Source organism: Eretmochelys imbricata, chromosome 3 (assembly GCF_965152235.1).
Source record: "Eretmochelys imbricata isolate rEreImb1 chromosome 3, rEreImb1.hap1, whole genome shotgun sequence".
In the NCBI taxonomy this organism is placed as follows: domain Eukaryota; kingdom Metazoa; phylum Chordata; order Testudines; family Cheloniidae; genus Eretmochelys; species Eretmochelys imbricata.
In genome coordinates, this window is record NC_135574.1 from 14,087,900 (window position 1) to 14,105,779 (window position 17,880).

At 45.0% G+C, this 17,880-nt stretch overlaps 1 protein-coding gene across 4 annotated transcripts in view; it reads left to right on the forward strand.

Annotated features, from left to right (window-relative positions):
• Positions 1-17,880, forward strand: part of LOC144262519 (cytochrome P450 2K4-like) — a 45,597-nt gene that overhangs the window by 24,726 nt on the left and 2,991 nt on the right. For 3 of the 4 annotated variants that reach the window (XM_077812383.1, XM_077812385.1, XM_077812386.1), the window contains 4 exons: positions 1,611-1,752; positions 5,304-5,488; positions 5,904-6,045; positions 9,605-13,785. In XM_077812383.1, coding sequence (XP_077668509.1) covers positions 1,611-1,752; positions 5,304-5,488; positions 5,904-6,045; positions 9,605-9,792 — 657 coding nt within the window. In that variant the 3' untranslated portion in view covers positions 9,793-13,785. Of the gene's footprint in view, positions 1-1,610; positions 1,753-5,303; positions 5,489-5,903; positions 6,046-9,604; positions 13,786-17,880 lie in introns of those variants that run through there. The other variant, XM_077812384.1, reaches the window with a different exon arrangement.

The following is a 17,880-nucleotide window of genomic DNA, read 5'->3' on the forward strand; positions in this document are numbered from 1 at the left end:
GGAGCACTGTGTCCAGTTTTGGGCACCAGATGTGAACAGAATGGAGACAGTCTAGAGGAGAGCAAGAGGATGGGGAGGCACTGATCGGCAGGGCCCACTGGCCCGGGGGAGAGCTGCTCAGCACCCACCTTCTTTTCCGCATGGGTGCTCCAGCCCCCACAGAGTTGGCGCCTATGTATGGAATCCCTGTCATTGGTGGTTTTTAAGAACTCAGTTAGACAAACACCTGTCATGGATGGTCTAGGTATACTTAATCTTGCCTCACCATGAGGCAATGCACTAGATGACTCTTGAGGTCCCTTCTGACTCTGCATTTCTATGATTGTCTATTGGAAGCAATCAGAAGGGGAAGCCAGTGGAGGGATGCAGAGAGGGGTGTTTCCTTGGGTAGAGGGGCAAGCAGGCCACATTGAAATGCATTTTCTATGAATAGTCTTGCCAGGAAATGTCAGTATCTCAAATATTTGCAGAAAGGTTGGTATGCTTGGTCAAAAGGAACCGAATTCCCTGTGGATTTTTTTTGTTTGTTGCTGGATTATTTCCCAGCTGCCCAGACGTGTGTACAATTCATGTGCATCACAAAAGAATGAGAGAATGAACTACAAATAATGATCAAGTATAAAAAGAGCAAAAAGAATAGGGCGTGATTATGGCTTAATGGGTCAAGCAATGGAGTGGGACTTGGATGATTGCTGGCTCTGCCGCTCATCTCCTGGGTGACCTTGGATAAGTCATTTAGCTTCTCTGTGCCTCCATCTCCCTATCTATAAAATGGGCATAATGACATTTGCCTCCATTATAAGCACTTTGAGATCTACTAATGATTGTTTATGAAATAGGTATTAATGTTATTAAGAGTCCATTCGCATTGCCACTGAAGCCTCTAGAACAGATACAACTGACATCAAGAAGAGCAGAATCAGTGCCCAGTAGGCTTTGCATATGTATCCTTTACTGGCCAGGACTAATTCAGTGCAGAATATTTCACCATCATAGTGTTACAATAATCACCTGTCCTGATCTCCATTGTTTGTTTAGATGCATGAGTACAGATGGTTGATTGTGCAAGATGGCAAGCTGCACATGTGTGTCTCTGAGTTTGGACTCAATCACATATGGAGTAATTGTCCTGAGCTGACTCAGTTAGGTCTGGAAGACCATCGATTGAACTGTATTCAGCATGTTAGCTTCCTAAGCCTGTGGCACTCAGGCTGGTTGTGGCTGCATAGGAAAAATACACTTCTCTATGAGCTTGATTGTGGAAGGTGCTGAGCACTCTAACTGCGATCCAGTGAAACACTTAAAACATGCTTAACTTTAAGCATATTCCTGATTCCTGGCATCAGTGGCTGTACCCTTGTGCTTAAAGTTAAGCACATGCTTAGGTGCTGTGGTGAATTGGATCCAGAGTGCTCAGCACTTTTCAGGACTGATCCTTAGTAGAGAAGATACCTATATGTTTCTGAGGGCATCTGATCAAAGCCCTCTTGGTTTTTTTACATTTATTTTTTACTATATACTTTATTATTCAATAAATATGTTTTAGCTCTCCATGTTATAACTGCCCACTGGAGTTCTTTGTGTGTTAATCTTTTTGGGGGTTTTTTCAGGAGAAAAGTAATACCAATGGATATTTCCATAATGACAACTTAATAAGCCTTGTGAACAACTTGTTTGCTGCTGGCATGGAGACCACTTCCACCACGCTGCGCTGGGGACTTCTGCTAATGATGAAATACCCCCAAATTCAGAGTAAGTGATTTTGTGACAGCTGCTAGCTTGGCTGGCACGGGAGGGTTGAACAGGAAACCTGGGGAGCTAACAGCATAAATGGCTACAGCTTTTGAGTGAAAGAGTCTTGCTTGACAGCAGAGAGCTGTAACAGACCCATATCCTCAGTAGATCAGGCACAGAGTGGAACATGGAACACCCACTTACCAGTGGGTTATGCTTTTATTTCCTTAGAGCCAGATTCTGATCTCAGTTATGCCTATGTAAACCTGGAGCAATTCCATTCTACTCATTAGAATTGCTCCAGACTTACACTAGAATTTTGCTCTTGATAAGCAGAACAATTCAGAGCAGAATTTAAATGGTGATAACTGTGAACACAGTTGTAATAATTGAGACCATGCAGACCTACTTGAATTGTGAGCCTAACCCATGGAAAGTGGGTGAAGGGCCATGAATTGTCACAATGACAAGTTATATGAAATTTTTTAAGAAAAGATTTAAGAAGGAGACAAATGGAATTAATTTAAACAGGAGGAGGGGGAGGAGGTCTCTAGTGGATATTGTTATGAGCATGACTAGTAAACAAGAGGAAAAGGGAACCAGAAATCAATGGATCAAAATTGTTACTTTGGAAATTAGGCCTAACTGGTGCACAAAATAATGAGAGGATGGACCGTTCTACCCACCACTCTTTTGGGGTGGACCTTAAAAAGATGCTTGGGAAATTAAACAAGGAACTTCTACAACCACCGCGGTTGCAGCAGAAGGATTTTTACCATAACACTCAGACTTTATTTCTCCAGTAGGGATGCTTGGCCATCATCACTGCCCCAGTAAGGACCCAACCTGATACATGTGAGATCTTGTTCGATCTTCCCTTCCCTCGTGCATCTCTTTCCATCCCCCACAATCTTCCTCCTGTCATGTGTGTGTGTGTCTCAGCTTTCCACCTGATCCTGAAATCAATTGCATTGTACTGCACCAACATGACCTGGTGAGACAACCCATCCAGCTCTGGTTGGCCTAAGGACCAGTGAAGCAGAGGGACCTGAGCCGACCAACTGGATGATATTCTTGGCCAGGGAAGAAAGCTGGGGTCCAGAGCAGCAACTGTCATGGCCCAATCTGTCTGTGACTGACCCGCTGCCCTGTATTCTGAAAACATCAACAAAAGCTGTATTTCCCCGATCTGACCTATCTTATCTCTTCTCTCCCTTCTGTTTCTATGTGTTTTGTCAAAAGCAGGAAAGCGAATGTATTCCTGACTTAAAATTAAACAGAAATAATCCATTTGTCCCCACCAAGAAGGACTGTTTGATAGAATAAGAAATTTTAACCAGTATTCACCCTCTCAAAAATTAAAAAAAAAAAAAAAAAAGACTACAGATTTTCATTGTTTGTTTTGCATAATCACTCCATTTCAGTTGCAGTGGTTTTTGCCTTGTTTTGATTCTTTCCCTTTTGTACATTTCCATCAATACACTTTTAACCATTGACATGAATTTCCTAATGTGCTTGCCATGGTACTAGGCAGGCCAAGGTCTCTATATTCCAAACTCCAAACCTTGCTTAACACTCTTTAATATTGGACCGTGACAGGGTCACCTTAACATCCTTAGCTCTTTGGGCTCACATATTCCATCTAACTTAATACAACAGCAGAATATGACCCTAAGTTTCTGTCTTCCTCCAAACTTGAAGACCCTCCAAGATCTTTCCACAGATAATTATTATAATTAGGGATGGTGAGAAAATTTTAAGGAAAATAAAATTTTGCCTTCTTCGCCCCCACAAAAAATAGACACAGCTTTTTTGAACATATCTTTGGTGGTTCCCCATATTCTATCCAGCTCTAATTACTTGTTAAATCCCAGCGGTATGTTCATCACTGTACAAAACAGAAGACAGAGTCCATGCCCCCAAGGAACTTCCAGTCTCAATAGACAGACAAAATAATACAAGATACAAAGGAACTGATCTCACCTGTCATGTGTTGAGCTAGTTTTAGTAAGCCATGCAACAGCTTGCTTGTATGCCTTCGAGAGACAAGGTGGGTGAGGTAATATCTTTCATTGAACCAACTTCTGTAGGTGAGAGTGACAAGCTTTTGAGCTTCCACAGGCCTCTCTTCTGGTCAAAATGGTGTACTCCATGCAGCGTTACCTGATACAAGGCACACGTGAGGTCACACTGTGCAGAGGTTTGTTCTACAAAGTAGAATCCTCCATGCAGGCTGGACAGAATTGTCCCACAAGCCAGATTCATCCTGCCAGCTGGGCAGCACACAGTAAGTCGGGCATGCCTTGCATATATAGACCACATACCACCAGCTCTCATTTACATCACTACAGCTCAACTGGTCTCAGTGGAGTTATTCCTGATTACAATGAGGCGAGGTCAAACTCTGGTCACATATGTACTGAAGGACCCAGAGTCTGGTTCAATAATAAAGCAAGGTTTTTTGTTGTTGCTTGTTTTACTTTTATGCTTTTGCAGTTGCTTCCCCTAACTCATTTCTATTTGGTGGCTTCTTGCCTGAAGGCTGCTTCAGGGCACCACAGGAAAAATCCTTTGTGCATGAAATTGACAGAGTCAACAGGGAAGCCTCAGTTGCAAAGACATTGAAAACTGTTTGAAATAAAATCCTGTATTAATCATAGGTCACAGTGGCCCACAGCCTATTTGATTAAGTACAGAAGAGCATGATCTAGTGGTCTGATGCAAGCCTGGGTGCCAGGAACTCCTGAATGCTGAACTGATTGTGGCCTTGCCAGTCTCTGTAAAAATGAGGATAATAGTACTCATGCATCTCGGGATTGTTGGGAAGTTAACTAGTTAATGTTTGTAAGTGCTCTGATGGTTAAAAATAGAACTGTGCAAAGATGGAAGTTCCATTTCATGAAGGCTTTTGAGATTTCCCCACAGGGGAAAATTAAAAAAAAAAAAAAAAAAAAAGTTTGGGGGCAATTGAAATATTTTGTTTCAACAAAATCAAAATGTTTCATGTCAAAAGTTGACATTTTAATTTTGTATTATATTATCAAATAAAATACGTAATGTAATACAATAAAAATTAAAATGTCTAGACAAAAAGTTGTTTCAGAGAGAAAGAATCAAAATATTTCATTGCAAAAATGTTTAAAATGGGACATTTTTGACATTGCCAGAACTTACTTTTCCCCAGTTTTCCTCCAGAACAAAATTTCAGCAGACTTGACACGATTTCATGAAGCATTTCAGTTTTAACAGAAGGGCATGTTCAAGCAAATATGTTCCATCAAAGTTTCTACGACCAGCTGTAGTTGAAATGACTGTATATTATTATTTGGCAGGCCAAGTAATAGGATAGGTTACCTGTGTGTTTCTGGAAGTTCTCTATTTAGTTTTGATATTGACGAGCAAATGTTTATAAGCTCTAATATTATCAGCACCCCGTTATTTCTGGAAAGAGACACAGATTTTGGAGAGCTTACAATATCACTTTAACATGAGCTTGTGCACCTCTCAAAGCCACAATGCACAGCATTTATTATAATAAATGAATTCTGATCTCTATTGTATTTTCTCAGGCAAAGTCCAAGAAGAGATTGCAAGAGTTATAGGATCAGCCCAGCCACGAATTGAACATCGAACTAAAATGCCGTATACGGATGCAGTTGTCCATGAAATTCAGAGGTTCGCTAATATCCTGCCCATGAACTTGCCTCATGAAACTACTGAGGATGTTACTCTTAAAGGCTACTTTATTCCAAAGGTGAACAGTTTGTGGTATTGCTTTTCTTGTGATCTGCGACATCGTTAAAGTCCTGGTTCAAATGATTGGCCCTTTTAAGTCCTGGTACTTTGTTTAATGTTGAATCTCATTGGAAGTCCCATGGCAGTATTTGCAATAGCATCATTCACTTACTATAGCTTAAACAGTAAGAGGGGGGAGGGATAGCTCAGTGGTTTGAGCATTGACCTGCTAAACCCAAGGTTGTGAGCTCAGTCCTTGAGGGGGCCATTTAGGGATCTGGGGCAAAGATTGGGGATTGGTCCTGCTTTGAGTGGGGGACTAGATGATCTCCTGAGGTCCCTTCCAACCCTGATATTCTATGAAATGCTTATACCGAGCTTTAGTCAAGAGACCATATTGACCTATAGAATAACTCCATTGACTTGATTTACAGGGAACTTACATCATCCCCTTACTGGCCTCTGTACTGCAGGATGAATCTCAGTGGAAGAAACCAGATAAATTCAATCCTGAGCATTTTCTTGACTCCCAAGGAAAGTTTGTAAAGAAAGAGGCTTTCATGCCTTTTTCAGCAGGTACTTTCTATTTTCATTTACTGCTGTGGGGATAGATATCCAAGATTCAACAGACTATAAGATACATTTGTGAATCTTTAAATCTCATCCTCTATTTGCCCCTTACATGGGATAATCTCTCATTTTAGACTGTACTACTGCTGAAAGCACATGTGCACGGTTGGGTACTCTAATTTGCAACTTGAGGGTGCTGTTAGAGTCCCGGCTGCTTTTAAATGATCATATATCAAGGGGAACCCAATAACTGTCTTCAGATGTTACCTAATAAAGTTGTGGAATCCTCACCAGTAGAGGTTTTTAAGAACAGGCCAGACAAATACCTGTCAGGGATGGTTTGTCTTGGTCCTGCCTGAGTGTGGAGGGGATAGACTAGATTACTGTGATGGGGTCCCTGGGTGCAACCTGGACTCTTGAACCACTGAGCCCTCTGTCCCACCAACCTGGGGTATCCCTCTCACTTTGTGATGCTATTGTCAAGCCTCAAATCTCTGGCAGGCACAGCACTACACAGACATCCACAGGCAGGGACACACCCAACTGAGTTAAATGAATGCTTCTCCCAGCCACTCATGAACCAATAATAGGGAGGCTCCAGCCAATTCTCCCCAGTCTTGCTCCCCAGAACTGTGCCATCTTGCCCTGGTCAGAAGCCTGACCCCTGTAAGTTAATTATTCAGTCTGTCCCTCCCTTGATGTGGAGAGGACACACGCTAGCCTTTGTAAACTGAGCTGAGATTTCTCAAGCACTTCAACCAAAACTTTAGATAAAATATAAAACAGATTTATTAAGTACAGAAAGATAAATTTTAAGTGATTATAAGTAGCAGGCATAGAAATCAAAGTTGATTACAAGAAACAAAAATAAATTTGTTGTCTGAGTTCTACAAACTAAACAGGATTTGAATCAAGCAGTGTCTCACCCTGACAGATGGTACAAGCAGGGCACAGATCCTCAGTATACAGGCTGGAACTGCCTTCCAGCCTGAGATCACCCTCCCGCAGTTCGGTCTTTGTCCTCCAGACGTGTTTCCAGGTGTTGCATTGTGGGGGGAGTGCAGCCAAGTGATGATGTCACTTCCCCTCTTTTATAGTTTCTTCCAGCTTGCTGGAAAGATCTATGCTGTGACTTGGGAGGTCAGTCAGCCCCCATTGGTCAACAGTCTCCATTGCATATGTGCTCTCTCAGAAGTCTCCACTGTATACATGGGATAGTGGATTCTTTCCTTGATGGGGGTTGACATTCACCGTTGTCTGGCTACTCCATTGTTGTACCTGAAAAGCTGGTTGTGGGTGTTCCCAACCTCACAACATATTTCAGTGACACACACATAGCAAAACTTCATAACTTCACATACAGTGACAGCACATACAGTCCAACAGGATATTAATGTTCAACAGCTCAAGACTTTTAAAATTATACCTCACAAGGCATACTGTGTACAAAATATATCCTAATTATAAGACAGTGGTGAATATGGGGGTTCCAAGGGTGCTGCTTCGAAGTATAGGGTTTCACAATGACATCTCGAGCCCTACATTTCTGTGATTCTGTATAGCAGCTGTGACCCAGATGGGTTATTATCCGCCTATATCTGGCTGGGAGGTTGCGATCATTCCTTTCTAATGAGGATCTTGCTACAATCATCCATGCCTTTGTCACGTCACTATTAGGCTACTCCAATACATTCTATGGCTCTGATTAAGGTGATCTTCAGTTGACTTCAATGGGACTTAAGCACTTGCTTAAAGTTAGGCTTCAGTTAAGGACAGTGCTTATCTAGGTATGTCTACACTGCAATTAAAAACCCGTGGCTGGCCTGTGCCAGCTAACTTGGGCTTTGGCTAATGTGCGGTTTAATTGTGGTGTAGACATTTGGCTCGGGCTGGACCCCAGCTCTAGAACCTGCAAGGTGGGAGGGTCCCACAGCTTGGGCTGGAGCCTGAGGCTAAAAGTCTACACTGCAATTAAACTGCTCTTTAGCCCGAGCCCTGCGAGCCTGAGTTAACTGGCTGGGCCAGCCATGGGTGTCTAATTGCAGTGTAGACATACCCCTTTGAGGTTACACCATAAATCAACTCAGAAGCTGAAAAAAGTGCACTTACTGCATGGGCTGGTATGTTGTATGTATTGATGACATATACATACATATTAATAACATTAGCTCATTCTCATATTTATTATTTTTGTCCTCCCGATTATTTCAGTTCTTTGCTTGTGGTGTACTTGTAAAGTTTACAGAGAGTATGAACTAGGAAAGCCCCTTGTGCCAACCTGCTTCAAGCATCCTTTATCTAGCTACGTTAAAGGCCACAGCCATATATGGACATTGTACCTTAACTTATCACTATCTATCTAGGTCAGGGGTTCCCAAATTTGGTTTGTGGCTTGTTCAGGGTAACAAGCCACAGCGAGATGCTTTGTTTACCTCTTCCCGCAGCTCCCATTGGCCGGGAACGGTGAACCGTGGCCACTGGGAGCTGGGAGCGGCCGTACCTGTGGACCCTCAGGTAAACAAAGCGTCTCGTGGCCCACCAGGGGATTACCCTGAACAAGCTACAAACCAAGTTTGGGAACTCCTGATCTAGGTGAAAGTCCCAGACATATGTATGGTTTCAGAGTAGCAACTGTGTTAGTCTGTATTTGCAAAAAGAAAAGGAGGACTTGTGGCACCTTAGAGACTAACAAATTTATTTGAGCATAAGCTTTCATGAGCTACAGCTCACTTCATCGGATGCATCTTAGTTCAACATACAGGATGTGGCCTGTAGGTAGGTCCCTTGCTTTACAGCCAAACTACTTTAACATAAACCTCTAAACCTATTATAATAAAACAATCAAAACCCTAAGAAAATAAGAAATCTATAAGAAAAGATATATAGGTAAGCGAGCAGGCTAGCCCTATAGGCTACACAAATAGTCACAAAAATTTTGAAAGTAACTAAATGCTGTGGGGTCTTGAAGCAGACTGTTTTTCACAACATTTGGCCCTGATTCTTTTTTATTTTCAAAAGTTGGAGTTTTCTTAAATGAAATTTTTCACAAAGTCGAAATTATTTGATTTAAAAAATTAATTCTAAAAAAATGGCAATGGCGAACAAAAAATAATCCAAACTCAAGACTGAAAGTGAAGGAGGAAAAAAAAAAAAACCTGAAAATGGTAAATGAAAAACAAAAGCAAAAAAAAACCCTGAACATTTTTTTTAAAAAAATGGGAGGTTGGGGGGTCTTTGTTTGCTTGGTTGAGGTTTTTAATTTCTCCTGGAATAGCTGCCAGGAGAATTATTTTCAAAAATATGACTGGTGTAGCCACTAATATAGTATTTTTTAAAGAGCAAATTTGTTCCTCTCGAAAGGTTTAGAATATAATCACTTTCCATTTTGTTTACTAGTAGGTGTATTTATAGGAAGAAGTCCTGTTTTAAGTCACACTTGTTTATTCTTGAAGTAAATCCATAGTTCTACTCTGAACTAAGAAGTTTACTAAGAAGTTGTGCTGTGGTTTTTATTCCTTCTCAGAGTTAAACAAGCACCTGTTTTTTGTTGTGAATTTCATTACAGGTCGGAGGATCTGTGCAGGCGAGAATCTTGCCAAGATGGAGCTCTTCCTCTTCTTTACAAGCCTCCTGCAGAGGTTCATTTTCCACCCTCCTCCTGGAGTTACCAGCTCAGACCTGGACCTCACCCCAGCGGTTGGGTTTACCACGCCCCCAATGCCCCATAAGGTCTGTGCTGAGCCACGTTCTTAGAGCTCCTTGCCTCAGGCCAGGTCTAACTACAAAGTTTGGCAGAAATAAGTATGATGGTCAGAAAATCACATGCCTGACATAGCTAAGCCAGCAATAGCTTCCCCACCCATGTAGATGCAGCTTATATCAAGAGAAGAGTCTTTTTGATGATTTACTTGATGTTGTTCAGGGAGGTGGTTTAAGTGTCCTGGCACAATAACTCATTTTGCCAGCACATGCTGTGTCTCCACTACAGGGTTTTGCTGGTATAGTTACACTAGTGTAGCTATATCAGCAAAGCCGTTGTGGTGTAGACTAACCCTTACTCATGTGTATCTTCAGCGCTCCCTCTGCAGACTCTGCCTGGTACACGGCCGTGCACTGGCCTTTGGTTGTGGTTTGGCCCATGATTTGTTAGGACCACATCCTAGCCTCAGTTATACCAATGGGCAACCCCATTGACTCCAATGACGTTAGCAAGGTTGCACGGGTGTAACTGGGACTAGAGTCTTGTATTGTCTGTTACGTTGTACAATCTCAGAGGAGCCTCCATGCCTAGCCTAGAACTTGGCCATTTGCAATATCAACACTGCTGTGCAACCAAGAGGCAACGTCCACCAGAGAGGGAGCTGAAACAGCATAGACTGATGCAAAACACAAGGTCAAATGTCGTCTGCACCGAAATCCCCTGGATGTTGCTATCTCCACAGATGCTGACTCTGCATCTTCAGTTGTTATTACTCCCTACGTTGGTGATTTCCAACTCGGTGGGAGGGACATGGGAGAAGTGAGGAGTCTGTTCCGGAGGGAGGTGTGGTGGTGACATTCAGTAACAAAGAAGGAACCTCTGCACTCCCAGGACTGCCCCGATCTCTGAGATTATGTCTACGCTAGGGGATCACACATGTTGTACCTTGTGTAGGAGAAGCTCATTGCACACACTAGCTGCTCCTGGCATCTCTCCATTCCCCACAAAAGCTCCTTCTGTTCAGCCTCCCATCCCGTTCTTTGTCAGGGACACCCTGCAACCCACACAACCTCCCCCATGTTAGAGGTTCTGTGAATCTCAGTTCCCCCTCCTCTTATACCAGGGGCCCTTATTTTCTCCTCCTGCCACAGTGGCTCTGCGTGCACCCCATGTCCTAATTCACCTCATTCTCCTCCATGGCCAGGGCTCTGTGTGGCCCCTTTACCCATACCAGCTTCCCCTAATCTCTCCCCATTAGAGGCTGTGTGCTCCCCAGGGTCCTCCATTCTTTCCTCATGGCAAAAGTTCTGTGTGCACCCCCACTCTCCTCTATGTCCCCCATTCTTCTCTATACCATGGATTCTGTGTGCCCCATTCCCAAACCCCCCCATCCCCACCTTCCCCTCATGCCAGGGGCTTTGTGTGCCCCCCTTCCCCAATTCCAGGGTCCCCCATTCTCCACCCCCATGGCAAGGGCTCTGTGTGGGCCCTGATTCTCCCCTTTCCCACCCATATTCCCCATTCCCCCTCCCTCCATACCAGAGTTTTCTAATCTGCCTCCCGCCAGGGGTTCTGTGTTCCCCATTCACCCCATGCCCCCTGTGATGATTTGTGGGGTTCCTAGCAATGTGAGTCACCTTATTACCCTCCCCCTCCCGCCTCCAGTGAGAGAGAGACTTGCCAGCTCCCTGACCTCTGCTTTCTCTTAGCTACCCAAGCACTCTCCGCTGGGCTATGCAGTCCCCACATTGCCTTGCAGGTTACCAGTAGGTGCACCCCAGTCCTTTGCCGTGTTCCCCTGTGGTGCCCAGCCCCTTAGCCACTGAACACGCACAGTAACACCAGGTCTGCTGTCCCCAAGGGGCCAGCGATGACACCAGCTCGTTTGATTCAGCTCATGGTCAGCACTTAATACCATCGGAAGCATAGATGACCTGTGCCTGCTGGCAGTGGCGGGGGGAGGGAGTGCACAACTCAGGAACAGCTCAAGTCAAGACTACCCCCCCACCCTCCCAAGGCAGTCCTCCCCCATGGGAAAGCAGCAGCTGCTCAACGGCACAGCTCCCTGGCTCAGCTGCTGTGTCGGGAGGGGGCCTGGCCACACCATGTGACTGAGCAATCTGGGTGGGGCGTGACACCACATACCCCTTGCACAAACATCACCTCTGCCAGCAAGTATAACCTGCTTTCTAAAGACTAAACTCAACTTGCCAGGCTAACCTCCAATCTTAGTAAGTTTATCTCGCCCCAAATGTCCTTTGCAGTATTTCAACCAAGCTGGTTGTGATCCCGTTTTCAAGAACGTAAACATGCTGTCTGTTTACATCCTAGGTGCAGGATGACAAGGTGTGTTCTTTGCTCCCCAAATACACAGAAAGGCAAGGGGGAGTGTATTTTAGGACAATGGTTCTCGTCCTCTGCTGAGTTTCTCTAGCTGTTCGTTCCTTTCTGAAGTTCTTACAATCCTTCATCTGACTTCAGATACATAGTCTCTGGGCATGCATTTCACAGCAATATTAACAGCCAGCCTGACCCTGCTTTCATTTAAGATCTTCCATGACACTCTTTGGTGAACCAGAGTGTACATACCAGGATCAGGATCTGCTTGTAACCCCATTGCCAGTTGGCATTGAGGGGTTTTAGGGTTACACGCCCATACCAGAGTTCTCTATTCTCCCCCTCATGCCAAAGGCTGTGAGCACACCCCCATTTCTGGCCATTCCCACTTCACCCCAACCATTCTTCTTCTTTCTGTCTGGGGGCTTATTCATTCCAGATGTCACCATGTTAAAATCTATGGGGAGGATGGGTAGAGTCAAGAGAAATGGGTATAGTTATACTAGAAAGCATTAACTCAGCCATCCGCCAGCTGTTTGAGCTCTAGATAATTGCAGAGGTGTTTGACTGCAGCTGTGCTAAAGAGCTGTCAGGGCTTCATGTGTCTCACATTTTCCCCTTTTGGTTTTATATTTTCCCCCAGAACCAATAGGATTCTGACCATTGATGCCTAGAATAGTCCCTGAAATTTTAGAATTGATTATTGTGATACACACAGAGAAATGTCAAGTCGAGTGTAAGGCCTTCACACAGCTCTGGGTGACCCCATCACTGGGTCCTACGTGACCACAGGGTCACAGCACTACTCAGGTGTGACCTGGCCACCCTTCTGTCGTGATGGAGATGCAGTAAGGCCAAATTTGAGTGAGTGGCATCGTAACCTGGCCCGTGGGCTCACCGCACTGTTTAGGATTGCCCCACCTTATGAATTGGGGCCCTACACCTGTGCCTACTTGCCTATGCATTAATCCAGCCCTGCCGTCACAAGCTCGGCCAAGCAGGAAAAAGGCAAGTGTAGCTGTCCCACTAGCATTTGTACCGTGACCAACTAACAAGTGTTATAACTACACTTAGCTGTCTCTGCACTAGGATTGCCTCATTTATTGGTATGTTAAAAGTACACTTTTTTCCCTACTGCAGACAAGCCCTGAAAGAGAGAAACTGAGGCAGAGGGTAAGGCTGAGTTTTTCAAACTTGCCCAAACCTGTTTATAACCCCTTTACCAGTCAGCATTGAGGGGTTTTGGGGACATACCCCTATACCAGAGTTCTCTATTCCCCCCATCATGCCAGGGGCTGTGTGCACCCCTCACCCCCACTCCATTTTCCACCATTCCCACTCCTCAACCATCATTCTTCTTTCTGTATGGACACTAAGCCATTCAGGGTGTCAAAGGGGTTAGACAAACACCTGGCAGGAATGGTTTATTTATTACTATGTACACTTAAAGCAGGACTAAGCAATAACTAAACCATTCCAATACACTAAAGGCTTTTAAAAAGATGCCAGTGTATTTAATGTATTAAAACTCTGTTTCCTGTACTAATTATGAAAATAGTCAATATGAAGCTAACATTTCCATGTCTTTGTCTTCTATCAACTCAAATATAGCGATAAATGTATATTGTTTAAATAATCAATTCTGATCACATAACATCTCAAAAGTAGAGTATCTTGTCCTATAAATAAAGATTCTGTCTGCACTTAAAGTCTGGGTCAATATGAATAATGTGATGTATTCTGAAAGAGCTGATCATCATGAATATAGAGTGTTTATAGGTTGCTATGTGGTTTTCTATAGATGATCTTCTAAAATTAAAAAGCCTGATCTAATATAACAACAAGTGCACGCTCTCTTTGTCTTAGGTACTTATGTGGCTATTACTGTGGTATCTGAGAACCTTGCAATAGTGTATTTATCTTCACAACCCCTCTGTGAGGTAGGACAGTGCTGTTATCCCCACATTATAGATGCAGAATTGAAGCACAGAAAGGCTATATGACATGCTCAAGGTAACACAGGAAGTTTTGTTGTAGAGCAGTAAACTGAACCCTGGTCTCCAAAGTCTCCGGTTATCACCCTAGCCACTGACCCATTCTCCCTCTCCATCAGTATTTATTTATTTATTTGTAAACCTGGTTTAAATTGATGAAAAATTCCCATTCATAAAGTTGCACTGGTTTAGCTAAATCGGTGCAACATCACACCTATAGTGAAACCAGTGCAAGGTTGTGTGTTCAGCAGATCCACATAGGTTTATTCCAACACACACATTCTTTTGGTCATCCACTTTTGGTGCAAACTATGTATTTCAGTAGAGCTGTGCCCATATACACCAACAGAGGTTTTGACCCCAGATATTATTCATCAGTATCTTGCATGGCTCCACTCTGGTTTGCATCTTGTTTGTTGTTGCATCCCCTGTCTCTGATCTGCCAAGAATGCCAGCGTCTCCCTCCCATTTGGTTCTTTCTCCACTTCCCACCTTATTGCCTTTTTCTATGCTTCCCACTTTTTAATGGGGCCTTTGACCAAATCTTAAACACATGTATGGTGGAATAAACATCTGTGCAGTATCTAGACTAGCATTTACAAGTGAGTTGGTTAATTTGAGTTAATTGGCAATCAAAACATTTGAGTTAAAACAGGACCACAGATTCTCGACTAAACAAGCCCACTAGCCTCATTCAGGGATCTCACAATTTAATCACTGTTAGTTTCCAATTTGTCACGCATAGGATCCTCATCAAAGAGCTACAGTTACATGGTTTGGTTTAGCTTCTAGTTTATTTGAACCACCACTAGTTCTCATTTGAATTTGTCTGGATCTGGCTTCCAGCCAGGGGTACTTGTTATGCCTTTCTTGGGTAGATTAACATTTCTCCAGCACTTGACTAATTTTTGTGGCTCCCTTCTGCACCCTCTCCAATTTTGCAACATCCTTTTAAAAACATTCTGTTCTCTTTTCCCTGCTGCTCCCAGCCTACCAGCTCAGTGACTGTGGGATTTCTCCAGCCACCTTGCAGGGCAGGGATGCACAAAAGGGTGGACAGGATGAAGAGGAAGGGGCAGACGGGGGGGGGGGCAGGGGGAAGAGCGCCATTCACCCCCACAAGGATGAAACAGGCTGATGCCTCCACCAATATTAAATCCAAAACCACATGTTTTTAAAGCTGAAGTTTCTGACTGTATGCAAATTCTTTTCCAATATGCAAATTAGCCAATTTGCTTAAAACATAAATGGGGCACAAGTTCCTTAACTCTTTTCCTTAGTTGGTGGCAACTCTAGAGCAAGGATCATTTCTCATCCAAACTGAGAGTATGGTCACAACGTCATCCCACATATCTCGCCACTCCCTATAGACACTATCTTTCATCAAGGGTGATGTGTGGGCAATTACTGTGGCTATGATTGATGGTCAAGTGGCAGCCAGCAGGAAGTGAGGTGACCTACGACATATGCACTTATCCTGCCTGCCATGGAGCCCTGCCCCCTGTAAGCCCCCTGCCTGCAGCAGGAGCAGGTGGGCATGGCTGGGGATAAGCCCCTCTGGCATCATGCCTCACACAGAGGTGCTGTGTAAGTGCCCTATGGCCATGTGGGCACTTTCAGCCCCTGAGCTGAAGTGGTTTCTGAAGAGCAGCTCCATGCCCTGGGGGGAAAGACTAATGCAGGGTCTCTCATGCGGCCATGAGGGGGTTTTCCTGCAGCCACAACAGCCTCCTGGGCAGTGATGGGGCGAGAGGGGGAGAGACAAAGAAGTATTGGCTTCAGCCCTGGGGTGCTTGGGAGGTGGGCTTCAGGATTTAGAGAGCCTGGCTGTGCAGACCAGGGCTCCAGCCATGGGGCTTCAGGTGCCAACACCTGGCTTCTGCCCCCAGCTCCGGGCTCTGGCCACTGGTACTGACTCCAACCCTGGCCATGCAGCTCCTGACCCTGTCAGGCACTGACCCCCAACTCTGGCCATGTGGCCCTGGCTTCAGTTCAGGCTCCAATCCCTGGCTCTGGCAGCATAACGCCGGCCCCAAGCTCTAACCGACAAACCTGGCAGCAGCCCCTGGACACGCACTCCAACGCCCTGGCCGCTGACCCCAGGTGCCAATCCCCAGCCTCGGCCATGCAGCAGTGGCCCCTGGCTGTGTGGCACCAGACGCTGACCCTGGGCTCAGGCAGATGCTGGCCCAGGGCACCGATCCCGAGCTCTGGCTGCAGCCTCCGGCCCCGGCTGTGCAGATCCTGCTTACTCTTCTTAGCAGGCCACTCCCTGCTACAGGCTTCCCTGATAACCCTGCACTGATCACACCACCGCTAAGCTTCACCCAATATCTTCCTTGGTGGCTGAGTACCCTTCTCACTCCCAGCTTCTTCCAATCTGGCTCAGGAAACGACCTGCTTGAGGCTGCCATCCTCGCTTGCCACCATCTTAGGTGTTGCAAAGCAGAATGCAGTAATGCCTAACTTTTAGTCACTTAGAAAATCACAGGAACAGCACTGCGATCTACAGAGTCTGAGTTAGGCACACAGATTCCCTATACAATGAATGGGGGGAGCTAGGCACCTTGCAATCGATTCACAAAAGCCAGCATGCTAGGCAGGGAGCCGCCTAAATTAGCCAATGGTAGATAGGTCCCTGAGTATGGGCTGCAGGGAGGCACCTAGCTCTGCTAGCAATTCACAAGCAGAAACCCCTCTCCTGGAGTCAGGGAGCTTAGGTGCTTAACTCATTGTTAGGTGCCTGCCTCACTCCATGCAAAACAGTAGGAGGAGGAGGTGCTCATGCCATTGCCCGCCTTATAACTTTTAGCCCAGTGGTTAGAACACTCACCTGGATGTTGGAGACACAGGTTCAACTCCCCCCTCAGGCAGAGGGGGAACAAAAGACTGGGAAGGCATCTCCCACCTCTCAGGCGAGTGCGAGACCCACTGAGTGATGGGCCATTCTGAAGTAGGGCTCTCTCAGTCTCTCCTGCTGAAGCTGTTCCACTTTGGAGAAGAGTCTTTGTGCCACAGAGGAGAGAATGAAAATCTCTTATCCTGTTGGTCAGACCACTCACCTGGGAGATCCAGGAGCTGCTCCCCCTGCTACAGTGACTAATTATTTATTCAAAGTGGAACAGCTTCAACAGGAGAGGTTGAAGGAGACTATCCCATAGCTGGATGATGAGAGCACTCTCTTCAGCAGACCCCAGTTCAAATCTCTTCTCTGCCTCGAGGGGGGGGACTGACACTGGGTCTCCCACATCCCAGGTGAGTTCTCAAATTACTGGGCTAAAAGTTATAAAGTGGGTACCACCACCTCAGTTAGGCTCCCTCATTCAGTCAGGGGATGGCTTGTTTGGTTAATTGGCCCTCTTCTTAGCCTGCATTAACCCCTTCAGGAAAAGTGTAGGGTGAACACCCATCACAACAATAAATGTTGATGGGAAAAGGTGCAATAGGGAGACAGAAAGACCGAATTAGTCCAAATGAACAGGCCTAGTGATATAACTCAAGGACGGTGTTAAGATCATGCCTGATAAACAAGCATGGGACCAGAAATCAATGAACCAAAAGTGATGTGTTGGCAATTAGGCCTAATTGGTGGACAAAATAATGAGGGGATGGGCTATCTCACACACCACTCCCTTTTGGTGTTCTTTAAAATAGTAAAGACAGTGGGGGGAAAATACAGACAGAGGAGTACGCTGCTTGACTGAAAGACAAGAGAAAGAGAAGGCATGAGCTTCACCATCATAGCTGTCACCCCAACCCTCTCCTGGGACTCCAGCATCTAGCCTGACACCCTTGTGCCTTCTTCATCCT